General features: G+C 39.6%; 1 protein-coding gene across 1 annotated transcript in view; it reads right to left on the bottom strand.

The window, feature by feature from the left end:
* Positions 1–16,182: 16,182 nt before the first annotated feature.
* Positions 16,183–19,857, bottom strand: part of LOC307149066 (exportin-5-like) — a 58,252-nt gene continuing 54,577 nt past the window's right edge. The window contains exons 29-33 of the mRNA XM_079855099.1: positions 19,068–19,150; positions 18,865–18,972; positions 18,219–18,356; positions 17,450–17,614; positions 16,183–16,684 (exon numbers count right to left, since the gene is read on the bottom strand). Of these exons, the coding sequence (XP_079711225.1) occupies positions 16,613–16,684; positions 17,450–17,614; positions 18,219–18,356; positions 18,865–18,972; positions 19,068–19,150 (566 nt within the window). The 3' untranslated portion in view covers positions 16,183–16,612. The remainder of the gene's footprint in view (positions 16,685–17,449; positions 17,615–18,218; positions 18,357–18,864; positions 18,973–19,067; positions 19,151–19,857) is intronic.

Genomic DNA, 19,857 nt, shown 5'->3' with positions numbered 1-19,857 from the left:
CGGCGGTACACTGTAACGATGTAACAGGGTTTAACTGTTCAACAGTATATGGAATATTCAGCTGAAATACCTTCTCTCTTTCTGAACAGGGCAGAGGCTTCCAATTAGGACGTGTGGAGACCACCAGACGGGGAGGACACTTTGAACGAGACGCTCCACTTCGGCTGTACACTGTAACAATGTAGCAAGGTTTAACTGTTCAACAGTATATGGAATATTCAGCTGATATACCTTCTTTCTTCCTGAACAGGGCGGGGGCTTTCGATTAGGGCGTGTGGAGACCACCAAGCGGGGAGGACACTTTGAGCGAGACGCTCCACTTCGACTGTACACTGTAACAGTGCAACAGGGTTTAACTGTTCAACAGCATATAAAACATTCAGCTGACAGAGCCGGGTTGTCTCGAAGTAGTAAGTTGGACGCTTGATGTATCAAAAGCTCTTCCTTGGAGACAGCGGGTGAAAGACTATAGAGGGAGAGTGCACAGCAGACTACTTTTACTTCTTCACACAATAAACTTTTACACCATAACACAAACCGTGTGAGTCGTCACTTCAGGCACCACATCTCCACTCGCACGCCGTGCATTCGGGCCAGCACCCACCCACCGGTCTTTCTCCCACCGGATCAAATCTCGTCTTTTGCGAGGGCTCAACTTCTCTCCGAAAAAGCAGAAGACGGGTGCAGCTGTTGTCACATTCGGCAAAGGGGAGGACAAAAGTTGGAGACAGATCAACAATTCACTCGGTGTACCAGTTCACTCGTGCCACACACTTTCCAAACTCTCAACACCACTTCAGTGTTAGTGCATATAAACAACGAATCCAATACTCATCACTTTGCGTCCTTCCCACTGCTGACGATATTCCTTGGGTTTTCGCTGACAAATCCTTCACTCTCTTCTTTCTACTTTTCAGCTACGATCTTCGCCCGTTCTACAGCCCAGCCTCAATAGAAAGACAACCCGTCGACAAACACAGTATCTCACGGGAGGAGAACCACACTCACTGTCTGCTTCCTCTCTATTTTAAAGCCCCATCAAGATACGTGTCCCTCTCACAGCGCTCCCTGTAATCACCCCACACCTGCTGTCAATCGGGCAATTGGCCTTGCTGCCATGGCAACAGATTCGCAGTGCATAGAGACGGGTGTTCGCTGGAGATCTCTAAATAACACTGCATTCACAAGGACTTCTAGTCCCGTTCTGATTTTTGTCACACAGTGACATGTACCTTCCTCAACCATAACAATGTGTGTGGAGCCTGTCGACGCGAGTGCGGATGAGGTCTCATGTGAGCAGCAATCAGGAGCAGAAGCCAGCTTGCGCATACAAAAAGAGGAAACTTTGTGTTGGCTTTTAAAGTTCCACAGAGGTCATGATTTTGAATTTTGGCTTAACCAATGAGAAAGGTGCAATTCTCAAGTTCTTTTGTTTGAAAAGCTGACTTATTTGCATGACTGGAGTAAGCTGTCAGTTTGGGTCCATTTATACTCTGAAAAATATAACAAACACACACTGCATTCTATGAGAAGGTGATGTCCACCAAAGTGCGAGTCATTAAGAGAGCAGCCAAGAAAATGGAGTGCAACTAGAAGAAAACAAAATTAGAGGTATTTCGGATTTCATGGAAGGAGAGCTCGATTACTTACAGAGAGGCTTTAAAAGGCTGCTAGATCTGCTTATTTTTCAACCCTATTAGAAGAAAATAAACATAATCCTAGGTATTTATTTGAAACAGTGGCTAAACTAACTAAAAAGAAAGCTTCAAGCCCAGAAGTTTCCAAGCAATACAGCAGTAATGTCTTTATGAATTTCTTCACTTATAAGATTGATAATATCAGGGACAAAATTATAACTATGCAACCGTCTACTACAGTATCGCATCAGGCAGTGCATTTTAGTCTCCCTGAGGAAAAATTTGATTCATTTATTGCTATAGGAGAGGAAGAATTTTGCAAACTCGTTAATTCATCTAAATCGACAACATGTATGTTAGACACTATACCGACTAAGCTGCTGAAAGAGATGCTCCCAGAGGTCATAGATCCTCTTCTTACTATCATTAATTCGTCTTTGTCTCTAGGATACGTACCAAAAACCTTTAAGCTGGCTATGATTACCGCAACTTGATCCTACAGAATTAGTCAATTACAGGCCGATCTGTCTTTTCTGTCAAAGATATTAGAAAAAAGAGTATCCTCACAACTGTGTTCCTTTCTTGAAAGAAATGATATCTGCAAGGATTTTCAGTCTGGATTTAGACCGTACCATAGTACCGAGACAGCTCTCGTTAAGAGTCACAAATGATTTGCTCTTATCATCCAATCGTGGTTGTATCTCTCTATTAGTGTTACTTGATCTTAGTGCTGCATTTGACACCATTGACCACAACATTCTTTTAAATAGACTGGAACATTATGTTGGCATTAGTGGAATTGCATTAGCATGGTTTAAATCATACTTATCTGACCATTATCAGTTTGTAGCAGTAAATGAAGAGATGTCTTATCGATCACAAGTTCAGTACGGTGTACCACAAGGCTCAGTACTAGGATCGTTGCTGTTCACTCTGTACATGCTACCCTTAGGAGATATCATTAGGAAACATGGGATTAGCTTCCACTGTTATGCTGACGATACTCAGCTGTATATTTCTTCAAAACCTAACGAAACTTACCAATTCACAAAATTAACGGAATGCATAGCTGATATAAAAAAGTGGATGACTAGTAATTTCCTACTTCTAAATTCTGAAAAAACAGAGATTCTAATTATTGGACAAAAAACTTCCTCACGTAATAACCTAGAATACTGTCTAACACTTGATGGCTGCTCTGTTAAAGGTTGTATCAGCGATTTCAGGCCCAAACATAAATGATCACATTCATCTAATCTTTCCTAACGATCCGCTAGCTACCCGCCCCATAAGCAAGCCGTCAAAAAAACGCGTCTCTGTAGGCAGCCTAGGCTCTGAGATCTGCACACAAAAACAATTGGTTTCACCAACCACTCAAAACCAAAATAAATAGTGTTCCTTCCAATCACCGACAGGGGTGGGTGTTGTGGGGTTTTGCGCTCGTGCATGGCTGCCTATGACGGCTGCACGCGAAAACCTCACAACACCCACCCCTCGGTTAGGAACCTGGGTGTGCTCTTTGATACCAATCTTTCATTTGAAAGTCACGTGTGTAGTATCTGTAAAACCGCATTTTTCCATCTTAAAATATATCTACATTACGCCATATGCTCTCATTGACAAATGTGGAACAATTAGTTCATGCGTTCATGACATCAAGGCTATATTATTGTAATGCTCTACTGGGTGGTTGCCCTGCATGCTTAATAAACAAACTACAGCTGGTTCAAAACACAGCAGCTCGAGTTCTTACCAGAACCAGGAAGCATGACCATATTAGCCTGGTTCTGTCAACACTGCACTGGCTCCCTATTAAACATCGTATACATTTTAAAATATTGCTAATTACTTACAAAGTAATAAATGGTTTAGCTCCGCAGTACTTGAGCGAGCTCTTAGCGCATTATAGTCCTTCACGTCTATTGCGATCTCAAAATTCCGGCCAGTTGATAATACCTAGAATATCAAAATCGACTGCTGGCGGTAGATCCTTCTCCTATTTAGCACCAAAACTTTGGAACAGTCTTCCTACCATTGTCCGGGAAGCAGACACACTCTGTCAGTTCAAAGCTAGATTAAAGACACATCTCTTTGACCTAGCATTCACATAATACATTATAGACTTCTATAATTCAGTGTTAGGCTGCATAGATTAGGTCAGCCGGAACTGGGAACACTTCCCATAAATCCTGATGTACTCGTTACATCATAAGAAGAATGGAATCTACGCTAATTTTAGTGTCTTTGTTTATCCCGAGGTTTTCCCGCAGCCTGCCAGATCCAGGCCGTATCCAGATCTGACAAAGGACTTTCGCCTGGACCCGATGACAATGCAGTGCTGAAGTGCCAACTAGTCTCTCCCTATGGAGGATACCTTTACCACTCCAGATAAAGCGTTGACGGGAAAATTCGTTTTGCGTACCTACCCCGAAGTGACAAAATAAAATTCTGTATCAAAATTTATAAGGAAAGACCAGTACTTTGTTTGTAGGGAATTACAAACCTGCGCACATATATTCAAGCGCACATAACTATAGAACCAATTCTTAATGCGCATGTGAACGCCATCAGCGTTTCTCACAGGTTTGCGTTTAAAGTCTGTGTAGAGAGAATGGTGTCGTCTTAGCGGCCCCTAATTTAATAACAAATGATCGTTGCGACGGAAGCGAATCAATCAAAACTAACTTTAGCTGGAAAATAACTTTATTAAGGGCCTGAGTGTGCTCGTTGTACCACGGCGTTGGACTATTTTCTTTAATCTTCTTTAAGCGCAACGGAGCAACTGTGTCTAAAGTTCTGGAAAAGAGAGAGTTAAAAGTTTCTGTTGCAATATCAAGTTCTTCTAAGCTATCTGGGATGCTGAGATGATGAAACTGATTAGGAAGAATATTGATAAAGCAATCTTTAGTAGCAGAAGTGATAGGTCTAACATATTTATAACACGGAGTCGGCTTTGCAGCCTTGGCTAAATGTAATTTACATGAGACTAGATAATGGTCTGAGATGTCATCGCTCTGCTGCAGAATTTCAACGGCATCAACATCTATTCCATGTGATAATATTAGATCTAGAGTATGATTACGAGAATGAGTAGGTCCTGACACGTGTTGTCTAACTCCAATTGAGTTTACAATGTCTTTAAATGCCAATCCCAATGCATCTTTTTCATTATCTACATGTATATTAAAATCACCAACAATTAGTGCTTTATCTGCAGTCAATATTAATTCTGATAGAAAGTCCGCAAATTCTTTGATAAAATCTTTATGGTGCCCTGGTGGCCTGTATACAGTAGCCAACACAAATCTCAAACGTGATTTATCGTTTGCACTATATATTTTTACATTAAGCACCAACACTTCAAAAGAAGTATATTTAAAACTAGATTTCTTAGTGGTTTTGAAAATATTACTATAAATTACAGCAACACCTCCCCGCGTTTCAGACGAGGTTCATGTTTAGAACAGTAATCTTGCAAGGTGGACTCATTTAAAGTAATATAATTGTCTGGTTTTAGCCAGGTTTCTGTCAAACACAGCATATCTAGGTTATTATCTGAAATCATATCATTAACAATGAGTGCTTTTGAAGTAAGCGATCGAATATTCAGCAACCCAAGCTTTAGCATTTGCTCATCTGTATTATATCTGTTTTTTATTTGTTGAACATCAATTAAATTTTTAACCTTAGATGGGTTTGGACGTTTTTTAGATTTCCAAATTCGGGGAACAGACACAGTCTCTATATGATGATAGCTAGGTGAAAGAGGCTCTATGTGATGGGATTTATCTGACCTTGGTGATGCGAGGCCGCTAGCAGACAGTCGCTTAAGCCAGTCTGTCTGCTTCCTGACCTGGTGCCCAATTTGTCATTTTTTATCTCAAAGACTATGAGCCAAATTACTAGAGAGAAGAGCAGCACCATCCCAGGAGGGATGAATACCATCTCTTTTCAACAGGTCAGGTCTGCCCCAAAAACTTTTCCTATTGTCTATGAATTCTATATTATTACGCGGACACCACCTTGACACCGTCACAGGGTCCCGTGATGAGACGCATACGTCCGTTTCGGGACAATCGGACCATTCTGTCCACCGTCCATGAAACACCTATGAAAATAAATGGTACAACCCCAATTGCAAAAAAGTGGGGACAGTATAGAAAATGCAAAAAAACAAACAAAAATAGTAATTTGAAAATTAAATTCACCCTGTACTATATTGAAAACACATTATTAATGTTTATTGTTTGATGATTTACTTTGTGAATTTAATTTATATTTGAAAATATACACTCATTTCAAATCTGATGACTGCAACACGTTCCAAAAAAAAAAGTTTGGACAGTCGACAAAACACAATGTAATGCAATAGGCCTACAATGATAACTGAGAGATGGACAAATTAGCTTTCCTCAAAAGCTTGTTGTATCATATTTGATACATAATATTTACAAAATTGACTGAAACCTTTAAATCTACTGGGGGAGCATCCTTCAGAGGATCTGACAACCATCACCCCATAGTCTAGTGGAAAACACTGCAATAAAACATTTTTATTTATTTATCTTAATTTGGTGTTACATTTGAAGTAAAATGTTGAAATGATATTTTTAAGTTATTATCAGTGTTTTTCTTTTAGAAATTACAGAGCCCAATGTCCAGAAAAGTAATAAAAATGTTAGATTCTCCCTGAAAAACTACACAAGAAATGCCGCAAATATTGCCGCAATTTTTGAGAAAAGCCGCAGTCGTTTTAGGCTGCAAAAATCAGAAAAAAGCCCTGCGAAATCCTGGAGGGACTGCTTGACTATATAGCCTTGCACACCCTTAGGGCCCTATCTTGCACCCAGCGTAATTGACTTTGTACACCGACACATGTATCATTCCTATTTTGCACCCGACGCACAGCGGACTTTTCCCTCCACAGACGCACGTCGGTAAATTAGGGAATGAACTTGCGCTCACGGGGGCAGTTCAGCGAAAAGAGGAGGCGTGTCCCGGCGCAAATGTTCCCTAGTGCTATTTTGCAGTTCCAGAAAACAATTCCGCCACAGACCAGGAAAAACCTAGTCTAAAGTCAGTGGCGCGTTTTCAGTGGTGTGTTTTAAGGGCGCATGCTTGACCATAATGTAGCGTGTGCACAACGCGCATACACTTTGCTTCTCGCATCTACAACGCAGCAGTTGCGAGAAGCAAACCATACAAAATTACAAGGAAAAATATTCCACACGAGGGAAATTATTGTGGTGTCCATGAAGATGTGAAAAAATAGGCATAAATCTAGCTTACACATTTACCCAAATTATTATACGCCTGTTTAACCGAAGCTTATTTGGGTGTGTTTCTCCATCCCCATACAATGTCACTTCTCTGTCTTTTACGGCCCTGGCGAGAACGTGGCGTGCGCCTGGCAAATCCGCCATTATAATAGCAATCCGCCATGGAACAAACGCTCCTGGTTTTAAAGGGAATGTGAGATGATGCTCTGATTGGTTTATTTCACGTTACGCCCAAACCACACCTATGAGTAATGTAGCTACTTCAGACCAACACATTTTATATTTTCGTCGGGTGCAAGAGTCATTTATCCCACCACTATAATAGCAAGAGATCCGCCCACAAAGTTACTTGCGTTTCGCGTTTGATGCTTGCGTTTAAGTTCGTTAAAATAGGGCCCCTTGTATGCAAGGGGAAAGGGAAAAACGTCCAATGGACAATAGCTAAATCACGAAACGGGTGTCCATTTGGAGCTAGTGATGACACACACAAACTATGCGTACAGTGGCAATAAATGAATGGGAAAATGTCCATGAACTGCCTAGATTCCCTTACACTTTAGTTAGGGAAGTGCCTTACACAGGAGTGTCGAACATCCTAAATGACACGCGGCAGACGACAGTTCGTGGATGCTGTGCCAACCCCAAACATTTATTTAGGGGCAAGGGGATGCCCCAGGGCTCATCAGGGGACTCCTCATCCAGGTACTCCCCCAACCCACACGTAAAATGCCTGTGTTCCTAGATACCCCAGAGGGCCCTGCAAAGAGGGTCCAAATCCTTGTGGATTTCTATTTTCAAAAGTGTTTTAGTTAGCCTGGAAATCCAGACCGAAATCTGAAAGATTAATGGTCTTGCATCGACTAATGAAAATCGGCCAGCTTGAGGGGCGGCACCTAGCATGCATTTGAAAATCTCACTGCACGCAATTGGATAACACTACGACCAATCACAACAATAAGCCCCATACGCTTAGCTACCAGCGGAGCTAACTGGTAGATTAGACTCTTGCCGTATCAGGTCAGCAAAACAGCAAAAAAGCCCTTCTTGCAAAGGAATGATTCGAGTGCCGTCTTCTGTTCTTCTTTTAGATAAAAAGCCAAGTCTAACTCGTTCATTGTAGCGGCCAAAGCTGTTTCAAACAACTGGTGTTCATCCATAGCCATCTTGCAATGTTTACTAATGACTTCGACGTCACAGCACTGTCATCATCTGTTTAGCTCGCTTCTGGCCCGCCTATATCAGATAACCCGATGTGATTGGTGCAGCTCGGGGCATATTACAAGGGCATATTTAATGAGTATCATTACTCGACGCCAGAGTAAACTCTCTGAGCAAATTCAACTTGTGCTCTCGCGAGAACTCTGGATTTCCAGGGTAGGTTACAGTGGTCCACTAAGAGCCTATTTGTCACCTTCCAGCCAATCTCATGGGTACACCACCCCTCAACCCAGCTTCTATTGTCCGATTCCCCTGAAGCGTCTGGGGCCATCCACAAAGCTACAATACATGTCAGAGGCTCTGTCAGATAAGTCACAGTTGGTCCCGGCTGTAACTTATTTGACAGGGTCCCTGTAGGCTGTCTGTGGACAATCAATTTATGGGTTATATTTCATAAATACAGTGGTTTTGTTAGGTAAAACCTACAGTACATCTCACAGGAGACACAATATAACACACTGAAGGACTTCTCACCACCCGGAGGGCCGAGCCACTGTGACCTTCCCTTCTTGAGATATAGCCTGTTTTCTCCAAAAGTATCTTACATATAACCGAGTGTAGATCAAGAAGGAAGCCAACTTGGGGCTTGGGACTCTAGCCATGGAGAGGTCCCAGAGGGACTCTACTTACCCGAGAGTCCTGAGCCCCGGAGACCTTCTGGTCCCGAGATACCTCCACTTCCTGTCCAGGTTTCATCGGGATTAACTTGGAGAGGAAGCCGTTTTGGGGCTCCTGTGGATGTTTGACAGGGCGTAATTCGGGAATCAAGCCAACTTAAAGAGGTGGTATAATGCCCCTTTTCACAAGATGTAAAATAAGTCTCTGATGTCCCCAGAGTGTGTATTTGAAGTTTCAGTTAAAAATACCCAAAACATTATTTTTAACTGCATGTTAAAATAGTCTCTTTTTGAGGGTAAGCAAAAACCTGTCGTTTTGTATGTGTCCCTTTAAATGCAAATGCACTGCTGCTCCTGGCACAGAGGGCAGAGGTTCAAGAGCTTGTGTGTTAGCAGCTCTGATTACCTCACGCAGACAAGCACTAAAAAAAGAGTCAGACAATGATGGAGAGACCCAAGAAGTGACTACATGTAGAATGCAACAGGACGTTTCTGAATGGTTAGTTGATTAATTTATGTTGCTGATGTGGAGTTAATATCTTCAAATCTTTGATTAGCATATTCTGTCATGATAATCTATAAAATCGCTCGTGTGGGAACTGTTGTAAGATGCCTAAAGAGTGACATGCTATTGCATTTGTGTTATGTACTGTATTGTATGTGAAAAGATGGATGCGACAGCTTGAGCGGACTCACAAATGTGCTGTACTACAACAACTCTTTTCCTCTTCTCAACATGGACTGCGTGTTCCCGGGGGCAGGATTTATGTAAATTTTAGGGTTTGTGATGTCACTAACCCGGGAGGAATCTTGTTGAGTCCCTACCAGCCATTTGTTGTAGTCCTTAAAAACGGTTTCTTTAAAAGAAACCACGTTTCTTTAGAACTTTGAGCGTTGTAACTTTGCAGATGTTGTTTATGCTCAAACAGCAACATTACACACTAACTAAAGTTAGAAAAGTGAAATCATTATCAATCACTCCTTTAAGGCTCCAGACTCCCTGCTTTGAAATTAATTGTGCCTATCATCCACAAGATGGAAAAATAGTGAGTATGCAAATCAGATGATACAACCCAAAATGTATTGTATTGATGGCAATGGAAGTATGAGAGCCCAAAAAGAGCCAGGACAGCCCTCAACCCACATGCAATTTCCAGAAGGTCACACCAAAAAGGACAACCAGGTAAGCAGATGAGTTAATATATGTTGTCACTAACAAAAGTACTTAATCACAGGTGATAGCAGCCAGGAAATGGTTCACTCCACCATAAGGACCAGTGGGTGCGGTTTGTGATCTTAGGGAAAATCTTGCAATGATCAGCAAAATGGTTGGAGAGTGTGACATCTGGGTTCAAGCCTCTCACCTTAAACTACACCAACCAGCCTCAGCAACCCCACACAACATCAAGTGAGGGATCAAGTGCACGTGCTAGTAACAGCCCTACCTTGCCAACAAGGGAAAGCCCATTGCAACGTCTTGTAATAAAGCACCCGGAAAAAGATGTGGACTTAAGGTTTAAGCTTAACAGAAGAATCTATTTGTGTGATGTTTTTGTTTTTTATTCATGGTCAATCAAACTATAGGGCTGAGTATTGATATTGATATCATGATTTGATTAGATACTGATTCATTTGAAAACATTTAAAGTACATGTAAACTGAAAAGAGGAAAATCTCTTAATGCTGTAACCCAGGGGTCGGCAACAGGCGGCCCGCCAGCAATAATATATGGCCCGCGCCCGCAGCCAGATTATATTGATCACGGCTGGTTCTGAAATAGATCTGTCATGACAGCAACAGTTACTCACAGTCACTTTAATGATTTTGCCTTCAAAATAAAAGTACGAGAATGTTTCTGCAGCAATGTTTTATTTTGAAATGAATTGTGAGCTTTTAATTCAAAAAGTTCTGAAAGACATTCGGCCTGTGGATTGCTTCGTTGCAGTTGCAGATAAGATCGACACATCAGCGTTGCATTCACAAAACTAAGTAGGATGAATGCATAGTTGTCTTTAATCTTCTTTGTATGCCCTATTTTCGATGTCAATTTTTGTCTTTAGACTCTTTGATAGTGCCATTTTCTCTCACCAGCATCAACAGCATCACTCTGCACATGACATAATAGTGTAATTTACCTCCAGCACGCAAAAAAAAAAAAAAATGCAGTTTAGTACGTGAGGATGCCAAGGAATAATTCTGAGTGTAAAAGTAGGGTACGTCAAATAATTATTACAATAAGTTAGGCACCATTGTGTAACAAGGAAATTAAAATGATACACATTTATTATTCACAATATGGAAAGAGAAATAAAACATGACTCAAACATGCCATTAATGGGCTTATTCAAGTCCTATTTTTATTTTTAAACATTCCACATCTCCCACATGTGTGTTTTAGCAAGGCGGACTATGTTACAAGTTGGTGAATGAAGATACTTGCCAATGCCAGGTTACGTGTCACTACTGTAAAACCCGGACACCGCCACACAAATGTGGCTTTTTGTTAATGACTGTCCTACTACAGAGTAACAGCTCACTACCAGTTACAAAAGACACTGTAACAGTCTAAGATGTTGCCTGTAACACAGGCAATTCTAGTTGCAGTTTTCATAAATTAATTTCTTAAATTATCCTTTTTTTTATCCTTCTTACAATTTTTTTTGGCCCGGTGCCAAACTTGCCGACCCCTGCTGTAACCTACAGGGACTCTCATTAGGTACATTATTGCAAAAATAATAATCTAGGTATTATTATTATTGAAGAAACTTGAGGATTATCCTCAATCTTAATGCAAACGTTACAACTTTAGGTGCAGCAATAACTCTGAATAAAAGATAATGTATGATAATTTGCTTCCCCGGACCAGGTCCAAATATTCTTGTGCAATCTGATTTAAATACCTGGCAAAAATACTCGCAATACATGTCAAAAATAAAATCTGACTCATCCTGTAAATCTGTGAAGTCTGCTATTGGTCACAGGAAAGACAACCTGTGTTTGTAGGAACTCTTTAGAGATCATAATGCAACCTTCAAATTGACATAGAAGATTGATTTGTAAGGGGAAAGACATTTTAATTATATTTTATTATTAGTTTTTATTATTATTTAATTAATTGTATTATTTACAATTTATTTGTACTGGTAAATAATACAATGTATTATTTACAACTTATTTATTATTACAATTAGTTATGGTCATATAGCATAACCAAATATCCAACACATTGCTGAAGTTATAAGTTAAATCAAGTTATGTAGGGGGCACAAAGCTAAAACCTAGACCAAGAAAATTGTGACCAAAGCATGTATCTGATCAGTTTGGACATTCACAATGTAGTTAGATATTCGATGATGTGGATAAATAGATCCATTATGAACTATTCAACTTCTCCAAATGACCTAAAATGGCTCTGAGTTAGTTTAAGATTTAATGCCATGTCAGCAGCTGAGGCTATTCATGGCAAGAGCTGGTTATACAGAGTTAATTTTAAACAATTACACTATAAACCCTAATAAGTTAAAGGCAGGGTCGGCAGTTTTTTCTAAAAAAAAAAAAAAAAAAAATCAATTTTTTTTTACACTTTATTTATATACCAATACATAATTAAAATGTAAGTACTCTGAAAAAGAGAGTATAAAATCAAGTGTCTGTAGTCCTCTCAGGACTGCAATAAACACAGCTACTTATTCCATTCACTCTCACCCCCTCCCTTCTGGGCTCCTTCCAAAGCCACGTCCCCAGAACACATGAACGCGCGATGCCGACCGCTCAGCTGGTTTGCTAGCGCCGAGCGGAGAGGAACGCAGTGCATGTAGTGACATCATGTCAGAATCACATGTAATAAAATACCTAACTTTATCATTATGAATATAAACAACTAACATGGCTGTTAGTACTCACTATCAAGCTAGCATATCGATACTGGTAAAGTTTAAAATATATTGAGTTTGATTCGGTAACGAGCTAGTAACATAAGGCAAAGCTAAAAACAGGTTGCATTGATACACGTTTTACCATTACCATCAGTTACACTGTGATGAAGGTGAATTTCATGTAAGATTCATAACATATACGGTGTTTTGCATGTAAGAGCTTCCACGATGAAAGCACTGTTGGCTCTGATGAGGACTAACATTACACTCCAGAGACAAGTAACCTACCTTTCTACCTTACTAATTCCTTTTTTTGCCTTGTTTGCCTTCGCTGATTGTATATGCAGGTACTGGGAATTTTGACTACTCTTTCTCTGCCATAATTGTGATTCTTCCTAGCTTCCGTGCCTCTTCCTCTCCTCGAGTCAAACGGGCGCGCGCATGTGGGCAGCTCCTGTAGCAGCAGGGGTGGTAGCCATGGTAGCGAGGGAGAGTGACAGTCGCCCAGCCAATCATTTCATTCGTTCCGATTCCGAATGGAAATAAGTAGCTGTGTTTATTGCGCCCTGAGAGGACTACAGACACTCGATTTTTATACTCTCTTTTTCAGAGTACTTACATTTTAATTGTGTATTGGTATATAAAGAAAGTTTAAACAAATTTGGAAAAAATTTTTTTAGAAAAAAACTGCCGACCCTGCCTTTAAGTAATGGGGAAATTGACAACTAAATTTAATTGAGTTGACCTAATGTGGTCTTATGATAACTTGATTTCTTTATTAATAACAACATTGGGGTTTACAGTGTACTGTTTAAAACAATAGATTACAATTATATTAAAAACAATTAGTTAATGGTAAAAAATATTAAAATTCTAAAACCTTTTCTGGTTAGATCATATTACACTGGTCCTTGAATAGAGCTTACTAAGTAAAACCATTGCCTGCTTGCATTAAAAAAACTAACAAAATATGCGTAAGAAAATGGTTAAGGTCATGCAGAACACACATAAAGCTGAATCTTCGTTTTCAAAAGAAATGTATGGGGATGTCCTAAATGACATAGATGTTGTAATTTGTTGTTAGTGCAAGGGTCCCATTCTTCTTGCCACTTATTTAATATGTAAGAATTCAGAGAAGGGGATTTGACAATCTGTACGCAAATTAGTAACTTACTTTGCAGCAATATTGGTCTGCTCATTTCCTAATAGATCAATGTGACCCGAAAAAGATGTTACTAAAATTGACTCAGTCTACTAAAGTTAAAAGTCAATGTACTATGGAGTGTTTGGTTTTGTACTCTTTCATTGTTTGAAGATAGAATGTTGGGATAAGATGGTGTGTATCTGGTAACATTGGTAAAATTGGTTGTATTTTCATTCCAGCTTAGGATGATGATGGTAGGAATATCTTTGTACTATTGGCTGAAAATTCTGAAACATGAAAATTGATGTAAAACTTATGTTACATGAGAGATATCAGGTGGCATTAAATCACAATTTATCAGTAACTTTTAATTAGATTCGGTAAAGAGTAGGGTGAAAAGCTGTCTCGCGATATCGCCATGACGAGTGTGAGGGTGAATTAGCATAGAATATGCCACCACTACATTCACATTACATCACGGTGCCCACCTTGACTGTCGTTTTGCTGTTAAAAAAAAAAAAAAAAGTAAACTATCGTAAACGTCTGCTCTGCTTATCCAGCACGAGTTGCCGTCGCACAGTGCAGCAGGAATCACAGTTCACTGCGTCATCGTGTGACGATGGCGGAGGATTCGTTGCGTAACAGAGCCTAAGTGTCTGATAAATGTTGTATCTTGTAGAATGCGCGCTCAGCACCGCGGCTCCCTATACACGGAGTACATGCGATTGTGAATCCGAAAGTGAAAGTAAAACGAGAGCTCCCTGATTTTAATTTTTATGTTCAATTTGTGGAAGAGTTCAATTAGGACGTCACACACAGCCTCAATCAGAAGTTCATAATTCATACACAGTAAGGTCTGAAAAGACTCATGTGAAATTATACAGGAGAGAAGCCAGTCAGTTGAGTTTGTGGCAAAACCTTTTACAGTGCTTGTATATTGTTGTCTTTCAATGCTTTGATAGTTCATACTCAAAGTAGAACTGAAATGACACTCATTACAAGATTATTAGTTAAAACATTTAAAAATGCACCTGCAGACTATTTTTAAAGGTCATGAATTTTTCATTGAGTATTTCTATAAAATATTGTCTCGTGAACAAAAACAAACAAACAAAAAAAATCAAATATCAAAATGGAAAATAAAACTAGACAGTTGTCTAAGTATATAAACTCAGGACATTGAATAACAAGATGAAGTAATCAAGAAATCTAGATTTGCTTTTATCTAGTAAAGGGTTTGCTGAATTATACATATAAAGAAAAATCATGGAATGAATCATGTCACCTTTGCCATGCTCCTATTCTATAAAAACTGTTGTATTCTTTTTGCTGGTGGGATTCTCTCTGAAATTGGTCTGAGATCCTCCAGGCTGTGATTAAAAATATTCTAAGGTATTGTGTGGAGTCTGTCTGGTTACTGCTCCGCAGCAGGTTAGTGGAACACAAGACACCTTATTCCCAAGTGATAGTGTTAATAGGGGGCGAGATGTCATCTGACTGAACGTGAGGCTCTTAGGCATCTGGTGTTATCGATGTGGTCAGATAGCTATAATTCTTAGGCATCTTAGGCGGTCAGAATACTAGTATTTCTAATCTTAGGTAGCCTAGAAATCTAGACCCACCCCAGCGGCAGCAAAATGTATTTTGCAGCCAGGGTAGTCTAGCAACTCTCCGTTGACTTTCGGAGCTGTAAAAACCTAAATTAGATCAGGCCAATCACATCGTGTATAGAGTAGACGGGGCGGGCTTAACATAATGACGACAGAGTTGCGACGGTTCCCTGCTACTTGAAAACAAAGAATGGCTGCTGCTGGAGAACAGTCTTTCGAATCGGCTTTGGCCGCGACTCTGGAGGACTTGGAGTTAGTTTTTTCTTTGAGAAAAGAGCAAAGAACGGCACTTAAGTCATTCTTAAAAAAGGAAGATGTGTTTGTAGTTTTGCCGGCCAGATTCAAAAGTTGAATCTATCAACTAACGTTAGCTCCGCTGTTGGGAAAACGCTCTGGTTGGTTGAAGCGCTGTCCTATTGCGTGCAGAGGGAATTTGAAAGACAGCCGTTTATCCCGCCCCTCGTATTGAGCCGTGTCTATGGTGAGTTGCCAGACCTAACATCTTGATGTAGGTCTGGCTTGCCAGGCTAAGTCTTAGGCATTTGGTTTTCCAATGCGGTCAGATTAGCTATTCTTAGGCGTCAGGGGTTATCAACACGGCCAGAGAGGGAGTCACCTGAGGATAATATTGCAGGTGTTGGGGACACCTGGTTTAAATTAAGTAAGGTGCGTAGGAGAATTTCTAACACAATATATAGGCTTGTCACTGTAATAAAATATTTTACTACAGTATTTATAATATTTTATAAATGTAAAGACTTTACATTTCACAACTGAGGAAAGAGTTAATTAAATCACTGAAAACTGTCCAGGTATACATTTATTAAAAACTGAAGAGTATAAATGAACACTTTGTACATAATCTGGTATGGTACTGTATAATTAACAAAACTTCTTAATCTTTTTCAAAAAATGTCTTTCAATAAGGAACTCTGACAGAAAGATTTTAATATTCTTTAAACAATTATACAGATCCAGTACATAAATCCATAAAAAAACAAAAAAAAACAAAACAATGAACACCCAAATTACATTCTTCTTGTCTTTCCTCATTTCAATAAACCAGCACTGCCTTAAAAAGGCCTTTCAGACTGGATACTGTACTACACTCAAGAGGCTCCATGAAGTGAGGGTGTTGTAAAGCTGTGGTGCCCTCAGCAATGGTCATGGTCAGGAGAGAACAGAGCGATCAGACCTGCAGAATCAGTGTTCTCCAGCATATCTTTCGTAGGCTATGGCTTCTTAAACAGAGATGGAAGGTTTCGGATGTGTACTTCCTTCTTGAACTGCTGTCCTAGGGGTTTCTATCAGCACACACACATATGGACCAATTGATTAAAGGTTTTCAATCAAATGTCAACATTTTAATGAAATGAAATTGCATATAATAAATCAAAGATATTACATCATTTTAGAAGACCAGGACATTTTTTAATGCAAATTTAAGACCAATTTTGTATTAAAAAAATAAAGCTTTCATATTTTGTTTTCATATATCTAAGTTCAACTGTGTGAATGATTAGGGCTGAGCGATACAGGTTAACATCATCAGGGTCCAAGCCCCAATGGTCCATGTGGATGATTAGGTGATCCTTATTTTTTTTTAACATCTAACATCGCCCTCTTAGACACCATGTCATCAGGGAACCTAAAACCAAGATGTTCCCTGTTCACTCAACGCTGCATCAGGAGTCACACACCCAATTTATAAAACCTGATAAAAGTGTTAGAATTTTCAGTACAGCACCATGGGTAATGTAGTTTTTCAGAATTAATTCCACTGTAAAACACAATTATTAGAGGGAATATTGTAAACTGAATGGATTCAAAAAGCATAAACCATTGATTAAGAACCTTTGGATACAAGAACCATCAGATCTGTCTTTAAAGTTTTGTAAGTTATTGTTAACAATCAATTTTCCTATGGAGCAACCTGAATGTTGCACACTGGGTTTTTAGCTTATTGCTGCATTGTTGCTAGGATGTTTTGGGTGATTTCTAGGACGTTGCTCTGTTAAAAAAAATGTACATTCAGTACGTATGTTTAATAATGTTAAACGTGGCCATACCCCAACAATGCCTGCAATGAGCCGTTTAAACTGCTCTTTCTTTTTCTTCTCTTCTGCCTTTGATACAGCGGGTTGGATGCCCTTCTGATCAAACTGCTCCAGGGCATCAACTTGGATATCAGGGATCTGATTCATGATGAGACGCAGCTCAGCGTATCGAGGCCTCTGTAGAGAAATATCAGAATGAATACATTTTCATTTTCTCACCGATCCATTCAGTCACTACTATGGTCATTTAAAGGTGCATTCAGTAGTACTTCAGTGTTAACATCACTGTTCTTTGTGTACTTGAAGTACCAATAATACAGTGGTGTTAGACGCTGCACTGCCATCTACGTGGATCAGCATGATCGTCACTGACTTTTATGAAAATTAAACTGATAATAGTTATAGAGAGTGTTACTGAGAGTTGAAGAGAGTTCTCCATCATTTCAACATGGAGAAATAAAGGGAGGTGTGAGTGTACACAATTAAGACCTGGATGAGACTTCACAAAAACACAATTTACTTCTTAAGCTGTATTTTTAAATTAGCACCAAACTACTGAATGCAACTTTACTGATGGAAGTTGTTACCGGATACTACTTGCAGCCAAGACCTATAATTTACTAGTTTATTGTTCACCGACTACTATTAGTATGCCATTGTACTAATAGTAACATTGGCAAAAAGTATACTTTTTACAGTGGTGCAGCATTAATATATGTACAAATGTGCTTCCCATACTAAGGAACATGCAAGCTATGATAGCTGAGCTGAAATGACGCACTAGAGCCTCGTAGATGAGCAAGGCCAGCTGAGTTAGTGCAATGTTGCTGCCTTCGTGTTGCCCATGCATCTGCAGACCCTTCAGTACACTGGCGAAGAGCCACGTCACAGCCTCCGGAAGCAGGTTACCACCAAGCACCTGCACAAGAATTCATTCACATACACACACATAGTATTTTCATAAGGCAAAGGATTCAAATTTAAAATAGCTGGCATCTTTAGAATTCAATTCTAACCTCATTTGCAGACTGATAGAAATATTGTGACGAATTATGAATGTTTGAACATTTAATTAAAAGGATAGTTCATCAAAAAATGAAAATTCTGTCATCATTTAGTCACCCTCGAGTTGTTCCAAAACTGTATGAATGCTGAACACAAAAGAATATATTTTGAAGAATATGTGTAACCAAACAGGCCTAGGTCCCTATTGACTTCCATAGTATTTTTTTTCCGCCATTCTATAGAAATCAATAGGGCCCTGGGCCTGTTTGGCTACCATATTCTTCAAAATATCAAAAATATCTATCTATAGCAGAAGAACTTAATTTATACAGGTTTAACAACTTGAGGGTGTTTAAATGATGACATGATTTTCACTTTTGGGTGAACTATCCCTTACAGAGACAGACAGGAAAAATCAGCACCTGTTTTAGCAAAGTCCAGCAGAGCAAACCAGCAGTCTGTTGACAGTTTACAGTCTCCTTCCAGGAAAGGGAGTTAAAACATATAGTCAGGAGGTTCATATAAATATCCTGAAAAGGAGGGGAGAAAAAAATTACTCTGATCACAGAGCTCAGCTATAGATGCCAACAGATGGAACTTCAAAAAACTACATTTGTTTAGTTACCTCACTTCGGAGAAGGTGCTTGCCCAATTCTGAGAGCTCATGAATCCCCTTTGAGGAATTCATCCACACCATCCCCTTGCCTCCTGAACAGAAGATGGAAAAAGGGAAAAAGAAGTGCATCACAGTAATCAGTAGGCTTTCAAACTACCAGTTAAAGGAGAACTCCGGTCAATTTTAACATTGAGCTCATTTTTTGGTAAATTTGGAGTGCTGTCAGTACAGAGAACAACGACACAAATCGGTGTTGCCTACATCATGTTATCCTCTTTTTAAAATTTGCACCCTGTTGACTTCAATGGGGCAAGTTTTAAACCTGCTTTTAGCCTCTTAACATCCTTGATGTGTCATTACAAGTGCACAGCCAATGTGAGTGATTCCTTCAGAGTGAACACGGTGAATCTGACTGCAGTAGATGTGAAAGATATGGATAAAAATGATGTTAATTCAGCCAGCGCTCATACCTGTATTTACATCCTGTTTTCGGTCAAAGTCCATAGTAATCGATTGTCGAGTTCACGCGCGTGGGAGGAATCACTCACATTGGCTGGGCACTTGTAATGACACATCAAGGATGTTAAGAGGCTAAAAGCAGGTTTAAAACTTGCCCCATTGAAGTCAACAGGGTGCAAATTTTAAAAAGAGGATAACACGGTGTAGGCAACACCGATTTTTGTCGTTGTTCTCTGTATTGACAGCACTCCAAATTTACAAAAAAATGAGCTCAATGTTAAAATTGACCGGAGTTCTCCTTTAAGTCTGAAACAGTACATGCTTCATATGAAAAAAAAAA

The sequence above is a fragment of the Squalius cephalus genome (genome assembly GCF_949319135.1).
Source record: "Squalius cephalus genome assembly, chromosome: 21".
Lineage (NCBI taxonomy): Eukaryota > Metazoa > Chordata > Actinopteri > Cypriniformes > Leuciscidae > Squalius > Squalius cephalus.
This window is presented reverse-complemented; position numbering and strand designations above follow the sequence as displayed.